Raw genomic sequence first — 24242 nt, 5'->3', positions numbered from 1 at the left:
CCATTCACAACTCCTCAATTATTGAAACAGTCCATGTCCAATTGCAGCAAGACCTCGACAATATCTCAGTTAGATTGACAAGTGGCAACTAATATTTGTGTCACACAAGTCCCGGGCAAAGTCAAACAAGAGAGAATCTAATCATTGCCCCTTGACGCTCAATGGCATTAATATCACTAAATCTTCCCGCTATCAAATCCTGAAGGTTACCATTGACTTTGACTGAACTGAATTAGCCATATAAATACTGTGGCTGCAAGAGCAGATCAGAGGTCAAGAATTCTGCAATTCTCACCTCCTGACTGATCAACACCCATTTACCGTCTATTAGACATAAACTGGGAATGTGATGGAATAGTCTTCACTTGTCTGGATGAGTGTAGTTCTAATACTCAAGAAACTTGACACGATGCAGGACAAAGCAGTCCCCTCAATTGCGACTGCATACACGAACATTCATTCCCTTTGCCACTAAAACTCAGCAGCAACAGTATGTACCATCTACAGGATGCACTGCAGGAATTCATCAAGGTTCATATGAATGCAGCTTTCAAATCCACAGCCACTGCCATTTAGAATGACAAAGGTAACAGATACATAGGAACACTATTATCTTCAAGTTCCCATATAAGCTACTCCCCAGCCTGACTGGAAGATACATCACTGTCCCTTCAGTGTTGGAACTCTGTCCCTAATGGCATTATGGAGATATCTACACCAAATGGACTGCTGCAATTCAAGATGACAGCACACCACTATCTTCTCAATGGTCTCTTGGGGTGGGTAATAACTCAGTCTTGGGCTCAAAGCCAATTGTCAACCCAACTTAGAAATTTAAGGAGCATACAGAGTATTGTAATGGAAAATTAACATTTATTGTGAAATCTATAAAGGCATGGGGCAACGGCAAGACAGACGGAAAAAATGTAAAGTTAAACTGACTAACAGCAGACTTACAAGGCCAGTAAACTACCATATCAACAGTCAAGGAATGAGGAATTGGGTCCCTTCGCAGAGATCAAAAGTAAACCTTTTCTTTGCTCGTGCTAGCATTCGAGTCAAGTCCATTTAATTTCCACGACAGTAAACTTGGGGGCTCGTCCGGGATCCCACGACTGGGTAAGCGTCTGAAGATTACCAGGAGGCATTGGCGCCAGCGCCTTGAAGGACTTTCACTTCATCTCAAGCGCTAAATTGGCTCCTTTATGCGACAAGGCTGGGAATCTGTGGATCGCCCTGGCGCGGGGTCCAAATCAAATAGGGTCAGGGTAAGAGTCATGGCTTAAGTAATCCTACAGAGAGACTCATTCTACGAGAATAAATAAATCAGGAAGAGGGTCCAGTGAACTCTTGCGTGGTATTGGAGCAAAACTCAAGGGAAAGGATTGCCGTCTGTAGAGTGTTTAGGAGACAGCAAAGTTAAGGGCGGTTTTAGACTTGGAACCACCAGTGGCTGAGTTGGACTTGCCAAAGACGTACTGGGTATATGGTTTCTTGGTTTACGAAAACCAAGGCATTGAGGTAGACGCACCCAATGAGAGGGGACCTCCAGAGGTAAAAGCAAGTCATATTGGCAAAAAAAAGATCAAGGTTCTGCGCACGAGAGAGAGCTGAACACTTTTCCAATAACACTGAAAATGGGCTCCAGCAAGAGCAAACAAAAAGAGGGTCCACAGAGGACTTGGAATGGTCAACCAAAAATACAATACATGCTAAATAATTATGGCCCAGAGTCTGTAAAGCAGTTAGAATTGTGGATCAAGGAACGTGATTTTCCGGAGGGAGGAAGCTTTAGTAAAAGGCAGTTGGAAATACTGAAGTCACGGTTGGAGGAGAGAGAGGAGAGATGGAAGGGAAAAATAAAACCTGTGAATCGGATTGCTTATAACATGTGGAAGGCTGAGGCTGATATCAGGGAAAGGAAATCTCAAGTAAAAGATAGATCAAATACGCGTACAAGCACTAGCGCTCATGCAGACGCATGCGGAAACCAACCTAATGAAGCTGTACAGTGTCTTAAGTCTGTTCCAGATCCTGACCTTGATGGCTGCCCTCCGAGACCTACAGTCTCCTTACGAGATCCATCTGGCAAAGATTCCAAGTCAGCGGCCGCCTCCTCAGAGTCTGCTGAATCACCAGTAGCATTTCATACCCACAACAGATCGAAGCAAGAAGACCAAAAGGAGGACGGCCACTCCAAGATGGAAAAGCATCCAGGGCCTGTCTGCAATCACCCCACGAAGGATGATGAGTCAGATGGCGAGAGTACTGACACATGATCACCTAACCATTGCAAACACCAATGGTTGAAGTTGCAGGTCCAGAAGGGTACCCGATATTGGTCCATCGACCATGGACCATGAGGGATTTGGAAAGTGCCTATGGGCAGTTGCCTAACCCACGCGAGGTTGGAGGTAATAAGTTTGTTGAAGAAGTGACAAAGTTCTGTACTGAGTTCCATCCCAAATCACATGAGATGAGACGTCCCCTGGGACGAAAACTACATGCCAATGTCACCAAAATCAGGTATAACTGGCCAGCCACAAACGTCCATGCCAGACCAGCCGACCTGCAAGCGGAGTAGAACAGAGACTTTAATGCTTTTGTTGTAGTGCTGGCAACCGCCTGTAGGGAAGCATTCCCAGTACATATGGACATGACCAAAACTGCAATGTGTAAACAACGAGAAGGTGAGACAGTGTCCCAGTACCTCACGCACCTCACTGAAGTCCATAACACCCATAGTGGACTGACACCACCCGAGAGCATAACAATGGCAGAAATCACGCCGTATGAGGCACACCTGAGGAATGGCTTCACCAATAGAACAAAGGACGAAATAGCAAAAAAGGTTAAAGACACATGTATTACCTGGGATACGGGAATTTGATAGAGCTGAATTTGATAGAACAACATGCGATACATGCTGAAAAATTGCTGGTCCAAGAGAAGGGTAAGCGGAAACTAAAGATGGAACAGCAAGCTCATAAAGCTCAGCTTACTATGATGCAAATGGTCGCCCAGCCATTGGAGGGAGGTGCTGTGGGAAAAGAGAGAGGCATAGGTGGCGGTCGCGGAAGAGGAAGAGGGGCTGGCAGAGGTAGATCAGGCAGGAGCTTTGTTTGCAGAGCAATGGACCACTGGGTGAGGCAGTGCCCGCACAGACAGCCTCAGTCAGCCCTGGAGGCTGGACAGCAGGGTGACTGACAGGGGAAGGCTAAGGTGGAGGTGGACAGCCCACAAGGGACAGGTAAGCCTCTTTCCTTTATGCTTGGCAACAAAGGCTTGCTTATGCTAATCTCTTCTTCTAACCATAAGGGCACTGAAACATGTTCCACCTCCATATTGGGCGCTGAGATTGCGGAGTGTGGATTATATGTTCAGTTTAATGATGATGTGTATAAGTCAATGCCTACCTCTACGTTATATGTGGAAGGTACACCAGTTATCTTTTTGGTAGATACAGGGGCAACATATTCAGTCCTTAAATCAAGCCAGTTCAGAGAGTCGACGCAAATAAAGATGAGTGGAAGGTTCCTGCACTCAATAGGTGCATCAGGAGTTGTGATACGAGAGAGATTTTCTGCACCCCTATTGTGCAAAACCAGTAATGGAGAAACATTCCAATTCTCATTTTTGTTATCGGAATTGTGTCCTTTAAATCTCATAGTGAGACCAGGGTTGGATTTGCTCAGTACCCCGACGGGCTTGCAGGTAATACAAAAAGAAGATTTCCCAGTGCAGGCTGTAAAATATGATCCATGGTCCCTGCTGTATGTCTATGAATGGCGATTAAGCCAGAGAGCGATAAGTTCAGTGAGCGATTCACTCGTCCTGGAAGCAAGTAACCATGTTAATCCTGTTAACACCGATTTTCTTGCTGATGATATGCTGCACTGCACAGCACACATACACCGCAATGGCCCTGATGAATCATATGAGAAGAATTGGTTCAGGAGATTGGTTAAACCAGATCAGTTGTTATTGTGCAAATTTTATTGGAATGATCACAGATGTGCAGTCAGTGTGAACTTATCTAAAGTATCTGTAACAGCAAGCAGACCCTGTCTTTTTGATGTGGAAGGCTCCGCTCCTCACGTGTCACTGGCGAAGGTGTCAAGTGACAGGTGGCAGGATTTGGGACCATAGGTACTAAAGGCACAAAAAATGAAAGTTTGGGTCTTAACAGACAATGTGGGTATCTGGTTCAATGAAGATATGCGGACGTATAGGAAGAAACTAAATTGGCTAACTCAGGCAGATAGGGCCGTCCAGGTAACCCCTGCTAGCCCTGAAGAGCTGAGACTGGCATTTTCCTAAGGTAGAAGCCTCAGACCCAAGATTGAGAAAGGTCCCTACTGAGTTGTGGGCAAAAGGCAAACATGATGTGGGGCTCATACAAGGCTGTAAACCCATAAGAATAACCCTGAAGCCCGAATATCATCCTTGCAGAGCACAATACCCGTTAAAACCTGAGACTATAGAAGGAATTGCTCCAGTCTTTGAATCCCTCCTAAAGGCTGGAGTGATAATCCCCTGTGAAAACTCACTGGTGAGGACCCCCATTTTTCCAGTCGAAAAGGCAAACATTCCCGGTGAACCGGAGGCATGGAGGTTTGTTCAAGACCTGCAGGCAGTCAATAAGGCTGTTGATCCGCGTGCCCCAAATGTTCCCAACCCCTGTACTATATTGGCTCAAATTCTACCGGACAGTGAATGGTTCTCTGTTGTGGAATGAGCAAATGCCTTCTTTAGTGTAATCGGTACACCCAGATAATCAATTCTGGTTCGCTTTTTCATTCAAAGGGAAATCATGTACCTTCACGCAACTTTGTCAAGGTTACTGTGAGTCCCCCACCATATATAATGAGGCTCTGCGCAGCAGTCTGGAGATTCTTGTTTTAACCCCAGGGTCAGCGCTTTTGCAGTTTGTAGATGACTGCCTAATAGCAGCACCAACAGAGGAACAATGTGAGAAAGATACCCTTGCGTTACCCTTGTGCCAGGGATGGGCACAAAGCGAGTCTCGCAAAACTACAATTTGTGCAACAACAGGCGAATCCTTAGGTGACTTAATATCTGAACAAGGGAAGGCCATTGGTCAAGACAGAGTTCAAGCAATCCAGCAAATTCCAAAGCCTCACACGAAGAAACAATTGCTATCCTTTTTGGGTATATGCTCCTACTGTAGAATGTTTATCCCACATTCCCGCAACCCTTGAGGTGCCCCTAAGTGACATAGCCCATAGAAAAGGGGTTGCAGAGCCAGAGTCCATTGCAGTGGACTCCAGAGGCCGAGAATGTCTTTGTTGAATTGGAAAAGGCGCTCCAAACTACACCTACACTGGGGATTCCAAATCCAAACAAGCCTTTTGTACAAATGGTGGATGAGAAACATGGCTGCATGACATCTGTGCTGTTGCAGGATCATGGGGTACGATTGAGGCCAGTAGCTTATTTTTCAGCTAAACTAGACCCCGTAGCGGCAGGATTGCCTAAATGCCTGTGAGCCATGGCTGCAGCTGAAAAGGCTGTTGTAGCATCCAGGGACATAGTCGGCTATGGTGAATTAACCCTACTGGTCCCACATGCAGTATCCTTACTGCTTTCCGAGCAAAAGACCGCACACATGTCGGCAGCACGTTGGCTCAGATACAATATTGTGTTATTAGAGATGCCTAACGTTACAATAAAGTGATATAACGTCCTTAATCCTGCTAGCCTTCTCCCCACAAGGAGACGGAGACCCACATGACTGTATCGTTGCACCTAATGAAATTTGAGCCCTCGACCAGACTTGCAGGATTCACCACTTCAAAATCTGGATATAGAGTTTTGTAGATGGGTCAGCATTCAGGAGCAAAGAGACAGGCCAGAATTGTGTTGGGTATGCTATAGTAATACCCACGAGGTAGGCAAAGCGGGATCACTCCCTTCTCATCTGTCAGCGCAAGCAGCGGAGCTGGTTGCCTTGACTGAGGCCTGTAAATTGGCTGAGGGAAAGACAGTGGATATTTACACCGACAGCAGATACACATTCGGGGTTGTACATGATTTTGGAACCCTGTGGAAACACAGGGGCTTCTTGACCTCCATCGGAAAGTCCACCACACACCGTGGCCTGATTTCTGACCTCCTGGAAGCAGTCCTGTTACCCAAATAGCTCGCTGTGTGTAAATGTGAAGCCCACGCAAAAATTAATGATTCCATTTCTCAAGGCAATGCAAAGGCAGACTCAGCGGCAAGGACAGCAGCCCAGCAGCCGCTAGGTGATCAGTTTGACATGTGTATGACAAAAATTTGTAACCCAACAGCAGACGTACAGGAGTTACAGTCACAGGCCACGTCGGAGGAGAAGCGTGAGTGAATAAGGGCAGGGTGCAGCATGAGGGGAGGGGTGTGGTGTGGCCCCAATGGTAAACCCTGTCTACCGCAATCATTATTCCCGTTCTATGCCAAACTGACACACAGTAAAGACCATGTGTCAAAAGGGGGGTTGTAAGACAGTATTTCGGCACACTGGTACACGAAGGGATTTACTCATTACTCTCAGAAGTATTGTGAACATTGTGTTATCTGTGCCACTAATAATGTGGGGAGGGGAATACAGATGAGTCAGGCAGCTCACCCCCAACCCCAAAGACCCTTTGAACATTTACAGATGGATTTTATTGAACTAACACCCAGTGAAGGGAAAAAGTATTGTTTGGTAATAGTTGATATGTTTTCCAAATAGGTGGAAGTGTTCCCCACGTCTAAACAGGATGCCGGTGCAGTAGCCAAGGCTCTGCTAACTGAAATAATTCCGACTTGGGGCATCCCTGAAAGGCTTAGTAGCGACAATGGGACACCATTTGTCAATAATGCCTAACAGCAGATCAATGATTACTTGGGAATAAACATAAGACAACACTGTGCCTACCACCCAGCGAGCGGTGGGGCAGTCGAAAGAGAGAATGCTACCCTAAAAAATAAATTGACAAAATGCTGTGAGGAACTAGGGGTGACATGGACAAAGCCACTTCCAATTGTGCTAATGTATTTGAAATCTAGAAGGAGAGGAAGAGCCAACCTTAGCCCGTTTGAGATTTTGTTTGGTAGGCCGCCCAACACAGGAATTGGCCCAAGACCTAAAGTATGACAGATAACAGACCACTATGAGGATAAGATGTTACGTTACTGTATAAAACTCTCTAGAACCTGGAGATTGGACAGTGGTGAAAGACTTCAGGGGGAAAAGCTGGAAAGTGAAGAGGTGGCTGGGGCCCTTTCAAGTGCTCCTTACAGCTGTTAAGATACCAAAAAGAGCCACATGAATACACGCCAGCCATTGCAAACGTGTAGCTGGACCTGAGGAGACATCAGACTGCAGTGTGTAGGTAGCGAAACTCCGATAACCAGATTGGACTTATCTACATAGGGATTTGTAAGGTTGCTAGATACCTCATAAATATGGGGCTGTCCCAGCTCACACTGTCAGTAAGCGCCCTGGCAGGACCATTCGTCAGGGCAGGGACATCTGGGATACAGCCGCAGACGGTAATCTTAACTGAGGCTGCTAAGGGAACCTTTACATGCAACCCATGGCCGTTTAATAACCAAGACAACTATAAATGGGACAATAAATATTTATGCAGGGATCCTTGTGGTCCCAGTGATTGGCACTTAGTAGTAGCCACTATGGCTACAGGGACACCTAACACAGGAAATACGTATTCTATTATCAAGGAAGGAGGTGCCAGGGCACGGGTAATAATAACCAAGACTCAGAAGAGTGATGAGGGAGCCTGGTGGTGTGGAATAGATAGACCCTTCTCCGACATCTATAGGCAGGTGAATATAGTGTACAGTCGCCCCCCCCGGGATGGAAGGGGTGCTGCTACCCTGTGGTACTGTCCACCGGCACAACAGTGTTCGTCCCAAAGGCTAGTAACCCAAAGGAACATCCCACGGCATTGGAATGGGTACACACTCGCAGACCCCTGGACTACACCAGGAGCGAACATTTGGTGGTCTATTCTCTTGGGAGCAGGGACAACGGTGGCAATAAACAAGATTAATGGCCTCACATATAGTGTATTACTGTTAGCAAATGAGACAGAGGAAGGTCTAACACTCATTAATATTGAGTTAATGGCATTAAGGGAAGCAGTGATATAAAATCGATTAGTACTAGACATACTGACGGCTGAGAGAGGGGGCATCTGCAAAATGTTAGGTACCTCATGCTGTTTTAATATTCATGATGAGTCCTAGAATATCACTACTATAATAAATCATATGAAGGCGGCAGTAAGACCACCTCCCCCAGCAGATGACTCCTAGTTCCAATGGCATACTCATAGTGCTTTGTATAGGACCCTGCTTGTATACCTGCCTACGGCATTTACTTATGAGTGCAGTAGGATACCAAATAGTAAAACGATCAGAGGCCCCACAGCAGGAAGATGCGATTGCATGGATCCCACCATACCGTAATGCTGAAGTGTGTGACATGTGAAAATAGGCTATGTACAGGGCACCCCAGATCAAGCGATGATACTACCAGAAAGCTGTGTTAAAGGTAGATGGTGTCTGAGGAAAGGCCTGGTGCTCCCTAAGCAGTTTGATGCATAGCTATCTGGCTCTGTATTTTTTTTTGTTATTGTGGTCATAAAATGACAAAGAGGGGGGAAATGTAATGGAAAATTAACATTTATTGTAAAATCTATAAAGGCGTAGGGGCAAGTATTGCAGACAGAAAAAATGTAAAGTTAAACTGACCTAACAGCAGACTTACAAGGCCAGTAAACTACTATATCAGTCAAGGAATGAGAAAAACAACTCCATACAGGGAAAGGAACTCAAATGTTCCAGGTTCCTGGCCTTGAGGTGTTGATAAGGAGAAGCGAATTGTAGTATAAAGGGAATATGGGAAAGCTATTAGGCAGCCCTTACATGAGGCGTCTTGGCAATGTATCGGATCCCTTTGCAGAGGTCAAAAATAAACTTTTTCTTTGCTCTTGCTAGCATTTGAGTCGAGTCGATTTAATTTCCACAACAGTACTCTAAGGAGACGGCGCACCTGTGAACTGAGAATAGCTGCAGTATTCAAAGTAGAAACAAGTGCTCTCTGATTTGATTTTCCATAATGCACCAAGGGAATACAGTTGTTCTGAGATCATACTGAATTGCCAAGTTAGAATAAGCCAACCTGGCAAGATGTGCCCATAGAGAGGAGGGAAGGTTACCCAAAGGAATCTACATGCACCTCCATAATTTCAGATCAGTTTAGGGACAGGGCCTGGAGGAAGGATCCCAGCAGATGTTTCGTGGTATTTGAAAACAGGGGACAGAATATTATCTTTCGAGAGCAAAAATGGTTCTTACTTTTTTCCCAATTCAAACAAAGCTGCAGCTCTCCCTGCTCCCACGGGTAAAGGCAGGAGAGTCTTGCCTTTCACTTGACCCACGACGACAAAGACATTGCTCTTCAGGCTGTGCACATGCCGCACGACATCTTCAGAGACAACTTGGGGCCAGCTGTTATGATTCCTGCTGTTGGTTAAAACTGGCATGACCACCTAGAACAGAAGGACAGAGAGATAACTCTGGTCAGTTCAGAACAACATAAATCACCTCTCACTCCATACGACCAAATCCAGACATACAGCTAACACACATTTGGATTATTCAGCTTGTCCAGATTATTGCTTCCAAAGTAGCAACAGTGACACTCCTACCTCGTTCAAAGGCAACTCTCTCGCGGGTGCTCTGGTTTCCTCCCACAGTCCAAAGATGTGCAGGTCAGGTGAATTGGCCATGCTAAATTGCCCGTAGTGTTAGGTAAAGGGTAAATGTAGGGGGTATGGGTGGGTTGCGCTTCGGCGGGGCGGTTTGGACTTGTTAGGCCGAAGGGCCTGTTTCCACACTGTAAGTAATCTAATCTAATCTAATCTAATCTAATCTGGTTCACGGCGGCAGTTTTGACTTGCTTCAAGCACCCTTTCCTCTCTCAATTAAGAGGCACTATACCTCTTTGGGATGTTCCACATAACATGAGCATGCTCTAGCTCTGAGCTGCTCCATCCAAGTGCAACAAATGGGAGCTCGACATTTTCTCAAGTTCTGGAATTCTCATGTGCAGGAATCAAGATCCCAAAATTAAACAGCACAGGTTTGGTATGAGTGAAAATTGCAGAAATCACACAAAAGGTGACCAACTATTCAAAAATCTGGTTTAACATAAGTCTGTAGGTCACTGATGTATTGAACTGGCTTGAGTTATGAACATAACAGCACAGTGCAGGCCCTCGATGTTGCGCCAACCTGTGGAACCAATCTGAAGCCCATCTAGCCTATACTATTCCATTACCATCCAAATGTTTATCCAATGTCGAAGATAATATCACATGTTTGTTGGGGAGTTGCAAATATTGAATGGATTTTCTCTAACTTTTTTCAGGCAAAAATGGCATCTACACCTGTTGCTAAAGCTGTACTATTTCAATAAATCAACTCATGGCCTATGTGCATCATGGAAAAGATTTCTAATTGACATCTGTAGCTTTAAAAGGACAAAGGATAGTAATCCCCCTTGAGGTATTGCAGTGATACTACAAACTTGGGTAATTTCCAGGTTAAACAAGACCATAACTCTATTCTGAAGGTACACAAAGGGCAAACAGCACTGAAGAGTCTGCTTCCTCGTTCATAATTTGAGTCACACACTTACAATCCTTAAAATCACATCAGGTACATCAAACACTCAAGCATCATAAACAGGCAGGGTATGTGCAACAATTACAGGGTTTCAGACCTCCCAAACAGGTTTTGGATAAACTGTATTGTAAAACTAAACACTCCTAACCCAGTGCTCATTCCTCAGCACTGAGTCCCTCTTTAATGGAGCCCCTGATGGTGTGCTGTTCACAACCAATGTATCCTTTGCATTTCAGGCAGCACCACACCCCACCAAACCACAGCAATCTTTATGACTCTGCATTATCAATGAGATCTCTCTCCCCTACATGTTGCAGGGGCTTTTCCCAGATCATTCATTAGATTGTAGTGGCTTCTAGCATATTCCCATCACAATGTCCTTTTGTGTGTATTACAGGGATTATCTTTCTTCCTAATTATTTACTGTGGCTAGCCTGGTGCCAATCTTATACAATTTAATTGTAATTTATACATTTCAATTCTCCTATGTCTGGATGGCATGGGGGCTCAGTGGTTAGTACTGGTGCCTCACAGTGCCAGGGACCTGGGTTCAATTCCACCCTCAGATGACTGCTTGTGTGGAATTTTCTCATTCTCCCTGGGTCTGTGTGGGTTCCCTCTGGGTACTTTGGTTTCCTCCCACAATCCAAAGATGTGCAGGTTAGGTGGATTGGCCATGTTAAATTATACTGGCTAGGTGGGGTAGCCTTGGGAAATGCAGGGTTACAGTGTAAGGGGATGAGTCTGGATGGAATGCTCTTCAAAGAGTTGGTATGGACAGAATGGCCTGCTTCCACATAGTAGGGATTCTATTATTCTATCCACTTATTGGTGCCTTAGCTAAGTGACACTCATTTTTTTAAACTATTAAGTTCTCTGTCTGACTGTCAATTGTTATATCTGTTTCTCCTCGTATTACAGGACTCTCCTGCTGGTAGTTGCTATTTTGATAGGATTGCCCATTTTACGTGGAATAAAGAGATTTTGGAAGTTCCTGGCATACCAGCAGATCCAGCTGTGTAACCAGATGGAGCAATCAAGCTGATTAATGTACCAGCAGGTAAACACCTCGATGTGTCTATCAAGCTAGAGATTAGAAGATATACAAAGCTATTTTTATTGAACCTATTGTACCAGGTGCTCCGGTTTCCTCCCACAGTCCAAAGATGTGCAGGTCAGATGAATTGGCCATGCTAAATTGCCCGTAGTGTTAGGTAAGGGGTAAACGTAGGGGTATGGGTGGGTTGCGCTTCGGTGGGGCGGTGTGGACTTGTTGGGCCAAAGGGCCTGTTTCCACACTGTAAGTAATCTAATCTAATCTATCTATTCAATAATTGGCAGCCTCCCAGTTCCCTCAGAGTCCATTTCATTGCAACTCAATTTCTTTGTTGACTGGTTTTGTTGTCCATTCTCAATCTTGTCTGAACCCTGCTCACAACTCCAGTCATAGACTGAGGCTACCTGTAACTCGAGCAACATCGACATTCAAAATAAAGTCAGAAACAAGAACTTGGAGATCACGAGGGAGTGAAGTGGAAGAGGCAGATCTCAGAAATGTTGAAAGAAACAGATCAGTCCTGGCTTCAACTGGTCTCTCTTTCGAAAGCTGATGGTTTGAGATGCTCTGTCTCATTCTTACTTCACACCAGTTTGAGCTCAAGGATGTTGGGCCTGTAAACTGCCTTATTGGCACTGAAGAACTCCAGGGTGTTGTGCCAGTCAGCAAGGAATTGCAGCCAGATGCAGCTGAAGATGAAGAAACAACTCAGAAAAAAAGCTCAACGTTGAGCAGTTACAAGTGCCAGGCAAACTAATCAACTTCCAACAATATCTTTACCAAAGAGTTCATTTGAATGGAGTGGAGGAAATCTGGAAAGAGCTGAAGATAGCCATCATCTCATGCTGCATTGAAAATATTGGCTACAAGACCAGGAGATACCAAAGACTGATTTGTCAAAAATAAGCACATCACCCAAAGCCTCACTGATGAGAAGAGATCAAACAACATCAGGAGAATGGCAAAGAAGAGATCTCAAACAGTAATGATGTGGTCACAAAGAAGAATGAGGGAAATCAAATTTCACTTGCTAGCAGTGGGCAGCAAGATATAACCAGCTCCTTGAATCATTCAATATTTAGAAATATCCGCTCATCAGTCACTGATTTTTCTTTCCTCAATTACAAAAAATATTATCTTCGAAGATGGTATAAAATCCAAGTAAAGAATCATCGATGATTATAATTTACTGCAAAGAAAATATTTATCAACCAGCCGTGTGCAATGCCTTAGCCAAGTGATCAGCAGCTTCAAAATCATTCATATGATTCATTTCGAGATTGAAAGACCATCTCTCTGTTCCCCTGTCCCTCATCTCTCCACATTTCCAGTGGGCCTCTCCACCTCCTTCCTCAACTCTTCGCTCACATTCACACTCTACATTCATTCTCCAGTTTGTACTGGGTCCCTTCTCCCTCACCACACTTCCTGCTGCTATGTTCTCCTCCTCCCTTCTCCACTCACTGTCCCACAGCAGGAAGACAAATGCTGCTATGGGCAGAAACCCTCCCACATCATTTTCCAGGTATTTTGAAGACAGTTGCAAGACTTCCTGCCCACAGGGGGTGATCAATCCCTGCAGCAGCAGCTGTACACAGCAGAAGGCAGGCTGAAGGTGAAGCAGAAAATGGCTCTCACTTTGTGCTGTCTCAGGAAATGGGAAATGCATATAATATGCATTCCTTACTTCACCCTGATTGTCCAAATTGGTTACGCTTGATTTGGAGCCCCATGATATTAATTTGGACTTCACAATCTCAAGTGTTGCATAATTGAAGGCAAAGTCTTTGACACTTTTGTGATGATTGCTGCAAACAGACAGCCTCTACGCTTAGCAACAGGAAACAAAGGTAACTAAATCCTTGTGGAAGAAGCACAAACCAACAGTCAGTCATTTTGGTTACATCATATAGCCTGCTACTATCTCACCTCACTATTATAATAAACATCTCACTCTATTATAATAAACACCTTCAAAAAGAAATCCCTGATCTCTTTTCAAGGAAACATTGTGACTGATTGGAATAAAATGACCAATGGGTAAGGGACCTAAGTGAAGCATTAAGCACAAGCTTTCATTATGGGAAACTCTGCCTTCGCTCAATGAAAAGCAGCAGTTCTTCAAGCAGCTTAGGGCAATGGTATAACCAAAGAACAAACAGACAATAGAGAGATTGTGGGAGTTCCAATAGCACCTGAATACCAAAGACATGTGCTACTTCAACTCTCTCACAATGATCTATAACCCAAACACTCAAGGGCCCAACCTACTGACAGTCAGGTATGGAGGCAAGCTTAACGAGGATAGGGAGGCAGAGCTCACTGGAGCAATCATTTTGATGAGCTCCTCAACTATTCAAACTGAGCATTCTCAACTCCATTTCTCAGTGCCCCATTTGGTTCGAATTCAGTGCTGTTCTTGTCTGGAAAGTCAATGGACAGCTGACAAACAACAAAGCTGCTGGAGGGGTAAAAAAAACTCTCCTGGAATTCGGAAACAGTAGAGATACACTCCTGGCATGCCTTCACAACTGTGTATCCCTCATTTGGGATAAGCAGTACAAGTTGGACGATCTTGGGGATGTGGTTTATGATTATATTCAAGAAAGAAGGTAAGTTTGATTTGCAGGAAATACAGAGCAGTCTCCCCTGCTGTCTACCACAAGACAGATCATTACAATGATCCTCCTCAATCACTTCTGTCCAGTGGCTGAAGATCTCCTTCTACGATGAGTTTTCGCCCATTGAAAGGCACTACAAATATGATCTTCACACTCTCTCTCTCTCATGGAAGACAAGTGTGAAAATAGCACTAACTGTTGTAGATGGCATTTTCTGACCACAGGAACATCTGAGTTTTAACCACAAACATTTACAGAGTATCCTCCTCAAATCTGAATGCCTTCAGAAATTTGTCCCCATCCTCCACTTACTCCACAATGACTTGCAAGCAATCATCTTCACCAATGGAGAAAGTGAGGACTGCAGATGCTGGAGATCAGAGCTGAAAAATGTGTTGCTGGAAAAGCACAGCAGGTCAGGCAGCATCCAAGGAGCAGGAGAATCGCATTTCAGGCATAAGCCCTTCATCAGGAATCCCGATGCCCGAAACATCAATTCTCCTGCTCCTTGGATGCTGCCTGACCTGCTGCGCTTTTCCAGCAACACATTTTTCATCTTCACCAATGGAACCATCACAAATAGAAACTCTGTGAAAACCGGGGTCTAACAAGGCTGTACCACTGTGCCAATTCCTCATCTCCATTTTCTTCATTGCAATGCTGTATTGCACCTCCACAGGAGTGAAGCTAAGCTATAGAACAAGCAGTCTACGGTTCAACCTACATCACTTTCAATCCAAAATCTAACCCACTCCAACCTCCGTCATCATGTTCCAGGTTACAGAGGATGCTTGTGCATGTGTCTACTCAGAAACTGAGCTCAACGTTGCTGTGGATTCCTTCTCCAAAGCAATGGGAATATTGATCTTTAACTCAATACCCTGAAAACTAAGCTATTCCTTCAACCAGATCGCAGGCAGAACATTATCTCCACCTCATCTGGTCCTACATCTATCGACTGGTTTTAATGGTGGGATCCACGTTTCAGTAGCCTTCTGTCAATGAAGCCAAACCGAGATGACAAAATTCATCACTGCCTCCACTGTGCCAACACATCCTTTGGCCAACTGAGGCAGAGAATATTTGAGGACCATGGCCTCAAATCCAAGAGTAAGATCTGGGTTTGCCAGGTAGCAGTGATTCCCACGGTCCTACATGCTTCAGCGATTTGAGCAACCCACGACAGGAACCTCCAGAACATAGGAATAGTACCACTGGGTAGGGTGCCTTCCTACTATTTGCAGATCCCTGGTTGATGACTGACCAAAATGGTAAACGTTCACTTGAGACATCTGCAAACACCATGAGAGAGTCACTGGAAAAGTGCAGAGATGGAGATTACACCTTGGAGAGAGCACGCATCCTTCCAACTACCCAACCCTTTAACTAATACCTCTCCTGTGTATGGCAGATCATGCATCGGGCTTATCAGCATTTCAGCAGCCAACATCCTAGAGTGAAAATTGGTCCTTCTCAATCTCAAAGACATGTAAGGAAATAGGATAGATATAAAAGCTGCTGCTGTTGCTGAAGAGTTTAAAATGACCAAGAGCTGGATAGCTGCCAGTTCACTTGCAGTTTCGTGGTTTACGAAATTATGTACATATTAAGGGGACATCTTCCACAGCTGGTCAATCCTGCATTTGATAAAACTGAGGAAAGATCTGAACATAAGAGTAGGATAGCAGCCTCCATTAAATATTGCACAGGGAGTGAGGTGTACTTTAGAGTCAATCGTGCACCATGGGTACACAGCTCCTGGTGGCTGGAGAGATTGACATTGAGGCATTAACTGAGAAGGACCTTTGGTGGGATTGTTGATGTTACAAGGCATATTGTCAAAGTCTAAGCAGACAAGAAAGGCTGTAGCTCCATTCTGAAAACTGTAGTAGATGCAATGAAACCACAAACAGCAGGAATTCTTTAGGACAAAATGATGAAAGGACCAGACATTAGAGCTGCAGACCGGAAGGAAACCATGACTAAAGATGACTTTGGTGTTAAAAGATGCAGGCAAATTGATTTATTCTGTCAAGATGGTAAAGAAATGGGAAGAATTTAATCAGTCCACAAATACTGGAATTCATCCAGAGAAGCCATGAAAACTGAGAGACAAATCCTCCACTGCAGGGGTGGGGTATTTCCTCCATTAGCAACATAGAACAGCAATACTGATATTTCTGCAAAATTAAAATGCCTTTTTTCCGCAAGGAATATAAATTATCAGACTAGGAAGATAGAGCATCAGAATGAATATTTTCAGAAAGATTTAGTTTCAGAGATAGACCAAATAAAACACTATTGAAAATCTGGAGAAAATAGCTTTTAAGATTCAGAATGGCTTCTAAATTAGATACTAAGTCAGATGCTGAACACATTAATAAATTTACAAAAAAACTGATGATGGTACAGCTTACTAAGGGTTAAAGTAAACCGAAAGATACTTCTAAAAGCTGTAAATTGAGAGAGGGGAGTGTGCAGTGGGACCTGGGTGTCCTTGTGCACCAGTTGCTGAAGCTAAGCATGCAGGTGCAGCAGGCAGTAAAGAAGGCAAATGGCATGTTGGCCTTCATTGCGAGAGGTTTTGAGTACAGGCGCAAGGGATGTATTGTTGCAGTTATACAGGGCCTTGGTGAGGCCACTCCTAGAATACAGTGTGCAGTTTTGTTCTCCTTTTCTGAGGAAGGATGCTCTTGCTCTCGAGGGAGTGCAGCGAGGGTTTACCAGGCTGTTTCTGGGGATGGCAGGAATGACGTGTGAGAAGAGATTGACTAGGTTAGGATTGTTTTCACTGGAGCTCAGACGAGTGACGGAGGTTCTCATTGAAGCTTATAAAATTCTAAGAGGACTAGACAGGGTAGATGCAGGGAGGATGTTCCCGATGGTGGGTGTGTCCAGTAATAGGGGTCACAGTCTGAGGATTCGGGACGGACCATTTAGGATGGAGATGAGGAGACATTTCATCACCCAAAGAGTGGTGAGCCTGGGGAATTCATTACTACAAGAAGTAGTTGATGCCAACATATTGAATGTATTCATGCTAAATTCCCCATAGTGCCAAGGGATGTATAGGCTAGGTGGGTTAGCCATGAGAAATGCAGGGTTACAGAGACAGGGTTGGAGGTTGGGTCTGGATGGGATGCTCTTCAGAGGGTTGGTGTGGACTCAATGGGTCAAATAACCTGCTTCCACATTGTAGGGATTCTATTATTCTATGATGAAGAGTTGGTTAAATATGGCACTAGGGTGAATGGGATCGAAGGTTGTGGGAAGAAAGCAAGATTAGACTATTGAATTAGACAATCAATCACGCTCTTGATGAATAGTGGGGCAGGCTCAAAGGGCTGAATGGCCTCCTTCTGCCCCTATCTTCTAGGTTTCTGTGGGAAGAAGTCCTAAAAGCCTTTGACAATCATTTCAACCCTCAGTACCAATAAAATTCTTGAATCAGCAAAGTTTAAATACAAGAATTCAGCATCAAGGGGAATCCATAAATGAATTCATGAAGGATGTCTACAGATTAGGGGAAACATGTGACTATGATGACTTAAAGGTTGCATGAGACACAATTACGATTGGAATTGCTGATAATCTTCATTAGACATTTCACAGTCAAAGGAAGATTAGAATGCCAAGAAAGTGATGGTGAGTGAAGCAGAAATCTGGAAGTAACAGAGGTCAATTCTGAAAGGAGAAGATCTATCTGATTGCCGGATTTCGGCATGATCCATACAGTTCTTGAGGTACAAAATTATTTTTAAAAGGTGAGCAACTAATACAGTGAATAGCACAGACACTAGATACTAATGGTCTTCAGCAACATTGTGGAGCAAGGATACCTCACCGTCACAACCAATGTTAACCTATTAACCAGAATTCTTTATTTGTAATGCAACAGGTCACTGGCAGAAAATCTATCATAGTAGGACAGTCCCAGAAAAACAAGGAATCAAATAGTTACCCACACAGAGACGTTAATGAAGTAGAACATTTTTCAATAGAAGAAAACAACACAAAAGAGTTTCTAGATAGATTATAGATATCCTCTTACCAAGAGATTAGATTATCAGTAGCCATTTTAGCAATTTAAAGCTTCACTCAAAGGCAAAGTGTTATTATGATCATCATATATAGAATTATGGTGGAAACTTTATCCACAGCTAACAACAGTGCAACTACATGGTCCAGGAGGCATACCACTTCTAAATAAAGTTAAGACATAAGCAACTCTCCAACAGAAACAGTGTCAAATAATAGAAAACTTAAATGAAGTCTCCATTCAAGAATTCTCAGTCTTACATTTCATTGTGTGTCTTGACCTATAACCTGTTCAAATAGTACAAAGACTTAAACTGGTGAAAGTCAAGAAGCAACTGGTCCAGGAACAGCCATCCGTGAAGAGCAAGTCAAGTAGCATGTAGATAAAGAACAACCAGCTATGGAACAAGTGACAGAAAAGTTTGTTTGAGTTGCCTATGCTCATGGCAGAACTCAAATGTAAGACAGAATTCAGTCAGGTATTTTGCTATAATGGTATTAGAAATTTGTTTCATATGGAATGTAAGACTGAAAGCTGTGACGGCACTGGTTTGGCAGAAATGTTTTCCTCTGCTGTCAACACTGGAGAGAGAGAGAGAGAGAGAGAGAGAGACAGAGATAGAGACAGAGAGAGAGAGAGAGAGAGAGAGAGAGAGAGAGAGAGAGAGAGAAAAGTGGGGGGGGGGGGGAGGGTGAGAGGAAGAGGTGAGAGGGAGAGATAGAGTTCAATCTAGAAGGATCAGCAAAGTTTGTGGACAAACACTAGCAACCACAAAGCCAATAAGTATTTCCCGATTCAAGTTATTGCTGCATATGCATCTGCAGCACAACTGGGTGAAAAAAGTATTTATGACATTTTAATGTCTGATACCATATGCTGAGGAAATTCAAAGAGTTGTAAACAGAAACAAATAATTTCACGTCCTTATATCTCTTAGAATAATCGCAGAAATTGTGACAGATATTGCGCCAAGCAATCAATAAATAACAGAACGGAGGAAGTAAACATAGTAGCTTCACTATTATTGCAAAGACAGAGACCAAACAGAAGCTTCAAGACAATTGATAATTGAAGATATACACTTTAAAGTTGATTTACCAGCAGAACGATAATAAAAATGCGACAAATTGAAGATATCAACCCTTTAGAAGAAACAACTGAGAAGGGATAACCTTTGACTAAAGATTGAAGGTACAGGTCAGGAACAAATTGAATGCCTCAGGGATCCAGGATACTGCAACAAAAAAAGACTGCTTCAACAAGACAGCCACTCTCCAGGAAGGAAATCCAAGAGATCAAATGTCCTCCGGTTTAAAGAGACTTTCACCTTCATGCTGTCAGGAACAGAATCCAATCTTCCCAAGCCCAAAGACAATGTGTTCATGTAAAACAATGAGATCTCCAATCTTCTGAATTTATGACATCACATACTTAAGCTGAAACGGAGTAGTGGTCAATGAAATTATTATGAAATTATCCCTTTTGAGAAAAAAATGTTTTGTAGATGCTGTGTCAGGCTGTACTGAGGCCTGCCTTAAGCGTTACCCTCAATGATGTGACATGAGCTCGGTAGACGAACAGTTTCAGATCTTAAAGGACCTACCATTCACATCCTCCTTATCATCTCTCAAACAATCATATCAAACTTGCATTTGGTTGTTAATTTGCAATTAAACTACATCTTATTTAAAACAAGAAACTCTTTCCATTAAGTTGGCAGGTGGTATTCCGCTGCTACCTACATTTTTTGAAGTGGCCCTGTTAATCCCCACCCTAAAGGAGAATGGTGACCGCAAACCTGACCCATGATAATCATAGTGCAGGTAGCCTCATACAACAATGTCAGCAGGGAGGACTGCTCATATAACATCATCACATTCCACATGCAAGCCAGCTTTAGGGTGAAATCCTAACATGCAATTAACTCTGAAAGTTTAAAGTTTACAGCTATTCATTGTTGTTGCTCTGTAACTAGCAAACTAATGCACTAAAGAGATGGGTAAACATATAGTGATTCAATCTCTGATGGAAAATAACCCTATTGAGAGCAATGTTTGTTAACTAATACAGTATTGAGCTAATCTGGTTGTGCAATATTTCTTATTCAAAGTACAAAACAGAGATATCTTAATGGCATGTAGCTTTGTATATGTTTTAAATCATGAACACTCCTCGCACTCTTACACTATAAAATGATGGCTTGATATTGTGAATGTGTTGAACAGAACATCAATAATATTATATCATCATGCTGAACAAAAGACTCCCATTATGGTTTCTGACATAGTTGGGAAGCCTGTGCCAAAAAGAATTGAGTCCAAGAATTTGAAGTCAAGCTTGAAAAAGGATGTCCACTGAGACTTTTCTACAGGTTGCTGATCAGGAAGTGGAAAATAGCAGCAGATATTCTGGATAGAAGCAGGGTCTTGCATTTTTCCAGTATAGAAATGCGGCGCAGATGCCCAGTGATGTCTGGGAATTTTATGGCAGGTTTGAAAGAAAATCTACACCTTGTCTGTTTCTAAGTCATTGACATTGACTTTGAATCATCAAACAAACTCATCTGAAGGTTAAGTGGAAACTTTATTGCTGGAACAGCACAGCAGGTCAGGCAGCATCCAGGGAACAGGAGATTCGACGTTTCGGGCACAGGCCCTTCTTCAGGGCCTGTGCCCGAAACGTCGAATCTCCTGTTCCCTGGATGCTGCCTGACCTGCTGTGCTGTTCCAGCAATAAAGTTTCAACTTTGATCTCCAGCATCTGCAGACCTCACTTTCTCCTTGAAGGTTAAGTGGGCCAACATGCTGCTCTGCAATATGCAGAGAAACCTAATCAACAGATGTGTGAACTTAGGAAGAAATTCCAACAAATGGGAGTGATTACTGTGCAGGTTCACAGTGAGAGGCTCCATATGGAGGTGTCTACAGAAGGTACCATTGTTCAAGGTTTGTGAGAAGATTTGTAGCTCGGGTGCTCGTTGTTGTGATTCTGTTCGCCGAGCTGGGAATTTGTGTTGCAGATCTTTTAGTCTCCTGTCTAGGTGACATCCTCAGTGCTTGGGAGCCTCTTGTGAAGCGCTTCTGTGTTGTTTCTTCCGGCATTTGTAATGGTTTGTCTCTGCCGCTTCCGGTTGTCAGTTCCAGCTGTCCGCTGCAGTGGCCGGTATATTGGGTCCAGGTCGATGTGTTTGTTGATAAAATTTGTGGATGAGTGCCATGCCTCTAGGAATTCCCTGACTGTTCTTGGTTTGGCTTGTCCTATGATAGTAGTGTTGTCCCAGTCGAACTCATGTTGCTTGTCATCTGCGTGTGTGGCTACTAAGGATAGCTGGTCGTGTCATTTTGTGGCTAGTTGGTGTTCATGGATATGGATCATTCGCTGTCTTCCTGTTTGTCCTATGTAGTGTTTTGTGCTGTCCTTGCATGGGATTTTGTACACTACGTTGGTTTTGCTCATGCTGGGTATCGGGTCTTTTGTCCTGGTGAGTTGTTGTCTGAGAGTGGTCCAACTTTAAAAAAACTCAAGCCTTCACAAGCTGTTTACTAGTGGTTTTGGTCAACTGTTCGACATCTCTTCAAAGACAAACCAGGACAAAACGCACCTCTTAAAGCCACAGCATCATCACCAGGCTAATATATGGCAGACCAGACAGGGGTAGAATGGAGTGGTCACTCTTGAAGTAACAAAGGCAAAGAAAAAAAATCGGGTTTCAGCAGCAAATGAGCTGAGGCAGGGGCATTATCCAGATCTGTATGGAGGCTGTTCTGATAATTTTGTGGATATTGCTGATGAATTCATTTTAAAACCTAGCATTGAGTCACAGAGGAGAAAGTGAGGACTGCAGATGCTAGAGTTCAAAGTCGAGAGTTTGTTGCTGGAGAAGCATAGCAGGTAAGGCAGCAACCGAGGAGCAGGAGAATCGATGTTTCGGGCATAAGCCCTTCATTAGGAATGAGGCTTCTGGGCCGGGGGCTGAGATATAAATGGGAGGGTGGTGGTGTTGGGTGGGCAAGGTAGCTGAGAAAGCGATAGGTGGATGAAGGTGAGGGAGAAGGTGATAGGTCGTGTGTGGGGGGGGGGGGGGGGGGGGGTTTGGGGCTGATGGTAACATGGAGGGGGGTGGGGGGGGGGGGGGGGGGGGGGGGGGCTTTGGAGCGGATGGTAACATGGAGGGTGGGAAAATAAGGAGGCTGTTGAAATCCACATTTATCCAGTGTGGTTGCGGGGTCCCAAGGTGGAATACGAGGTATTCTTCCTCCGGGCATTGGGTGAGAACGGTTTGGCGGTGGAGGAGGCAAGGACCTGCATGTCCTTGACGGAGTGGGAGGGGGAGTTGAAGTGTTCAGCCACGGTGCAGTGGTGTTGGTGGGTGTGGGTCTCCCAGAGATGTTCTGTGAAATTATGTGCAAGAAGGCATCCTGTTTCCCCAATGTAGAGGAGACCATATCAAGTGCAACGGATACAGTAGATGACATAGGTGGAGGTACAGTTAAATTTCTGAAGGATGTGGAAGGACCCTTTGGGGAAAAGGATCATAGAATTATAGAGTCATAGAGATGTACAGCATGGAAACAGACCCTTCAGTCCATGCTGACCAGATATCCCAACTGAATCCAGTCCCATTTGCCAGCACTTGGCCCACATCCCTCCAAACCATTCCTATTCATACACCCATCCAGATGCCTTTTAAATGTTGCAATTGTACCAGCCTCCACCACTTCCTCTGGCAGCTCATTCCATACATGCATCATCCTCTGTGTGAAAAAGTTGCCCCTTAGGTCCCTTTTATATCTCCCCCTTCTCACCCTAAACCTATACCCTCTGGTTCTGGACTCCCCATCCCAGGGAAAAGACTTTGTCTATTTATCCTATTCATGCCCCTCATAATTTTGTAAACCTCTATAAGGTCACCTCTCAACCTCCGATGCTCCAGGGAAAACAGCCCCAGCCTGTTCAGCCTCTCTCCATAGCTCAAATCCTCCAACCCTGGCAACATCCTTGTAAATCTCTTCTGAACCCTTTCAAGTTTCACAACATCTTTCCGATAGGAAGGAGACCAGAATTGCACGCAATATTCCAATAGCAACCTAGCCAATATCCTGTAGAGTTGCATCATAACCTCCCAACTCCTGTACTCAGTAGTCTGACTAATAAAAGAAAGCATACCAAACGTCTTCTTCACTAGCCTATCGACCTGCGATTCCACTTTCAAGGAGCTTTGAACCTGCACTCCCAGGTCTCTTCATTCAGCAACACTCCCTAGGACCTTATCATTAGGTGTATAAGTCCCGCTAAGATTTGCTTTCCCAAAATGCAACACTTCACATTTATCTGAATTAAACTCCATCTGCCACTTCTCAGCCCATTGGCCCATCTGGTCATGATCCTGTTGTAACCTGAGGTAACCCTCTTCGCTGTCCACTACACCTCCAATTTTGGCGGCATCTGCAAACTTACTAACTGTACCTCTTATGCTCACATCCAAATCATTTATGTAAATGATGAAAAGTAGAGGACCCAGCACCGATCCTTGTGGCACTCCACTGGTCACAGGCCTCCAGTCTGAAAAACAACCCTCCACCACCACCCTCCATCTTCTACCTTTGAGCCAGTTCTGTATCCAAATGGCTAGTTCTCCCTGTTTTCCATGAGATCTAACCTTGCTAACCAGTCTCCCATGGGGAAACTTGTCAAACGCCTTACTGAAGTTTATATAGATCACATCTACCTCTCTGTCCTCATCAATCCTTTTTGCTTCTTCCTCAAAAAACTCAATCAAGTTTGTGAGACATGATTTCCTGCGCACAAAGTCATGTTGACTATC

The 24242-nt window shown here is 44.1% G+C and overlaps 1 protein-coding gene across 1 annotated transcript in view; it reads right to left on the bottom strand.

Annotated features, from left to right (window-relative positions):
• LOC122562034 (dynein axonemal heavy chain 9-like) overlaps positions 1–24242 on the bottom strand; it is a 508505-nt gene that overhangs the window by 478565 nt on the left and 5698 nt on the right. The window contains exon 2 of the mRNA XM_043714478.1: positions 9370–9563. Coding sequence (XP_043570413.1) covers positions 9370–9563 — 194 coding nt within the window. The remainder of the gene's footprint in view (positions 1–9369; positions 9564–24242) is intronic.

This window comes from Chiloscyllium plagiosum, chromosome 24 (assembly GCF_004010195.1).
Source record: "Chiloscyllium plagiosum isolate BGI_BamShark_2017 chromosome 24, ASM401019v2, whole genome shotgun sequence".
NCBI classification, from domain to species: domain Eukaryota; kingdom Metazoa; phylum Chordata; class Chondrichthyes; order Orectolobiformes; family Hemiscylliidae; genus Chiloscyllium; species Chiloscyllium plagiosum.
This window is presented reverse-complemented; position numbering and strand designations above follow the sequence as displayed.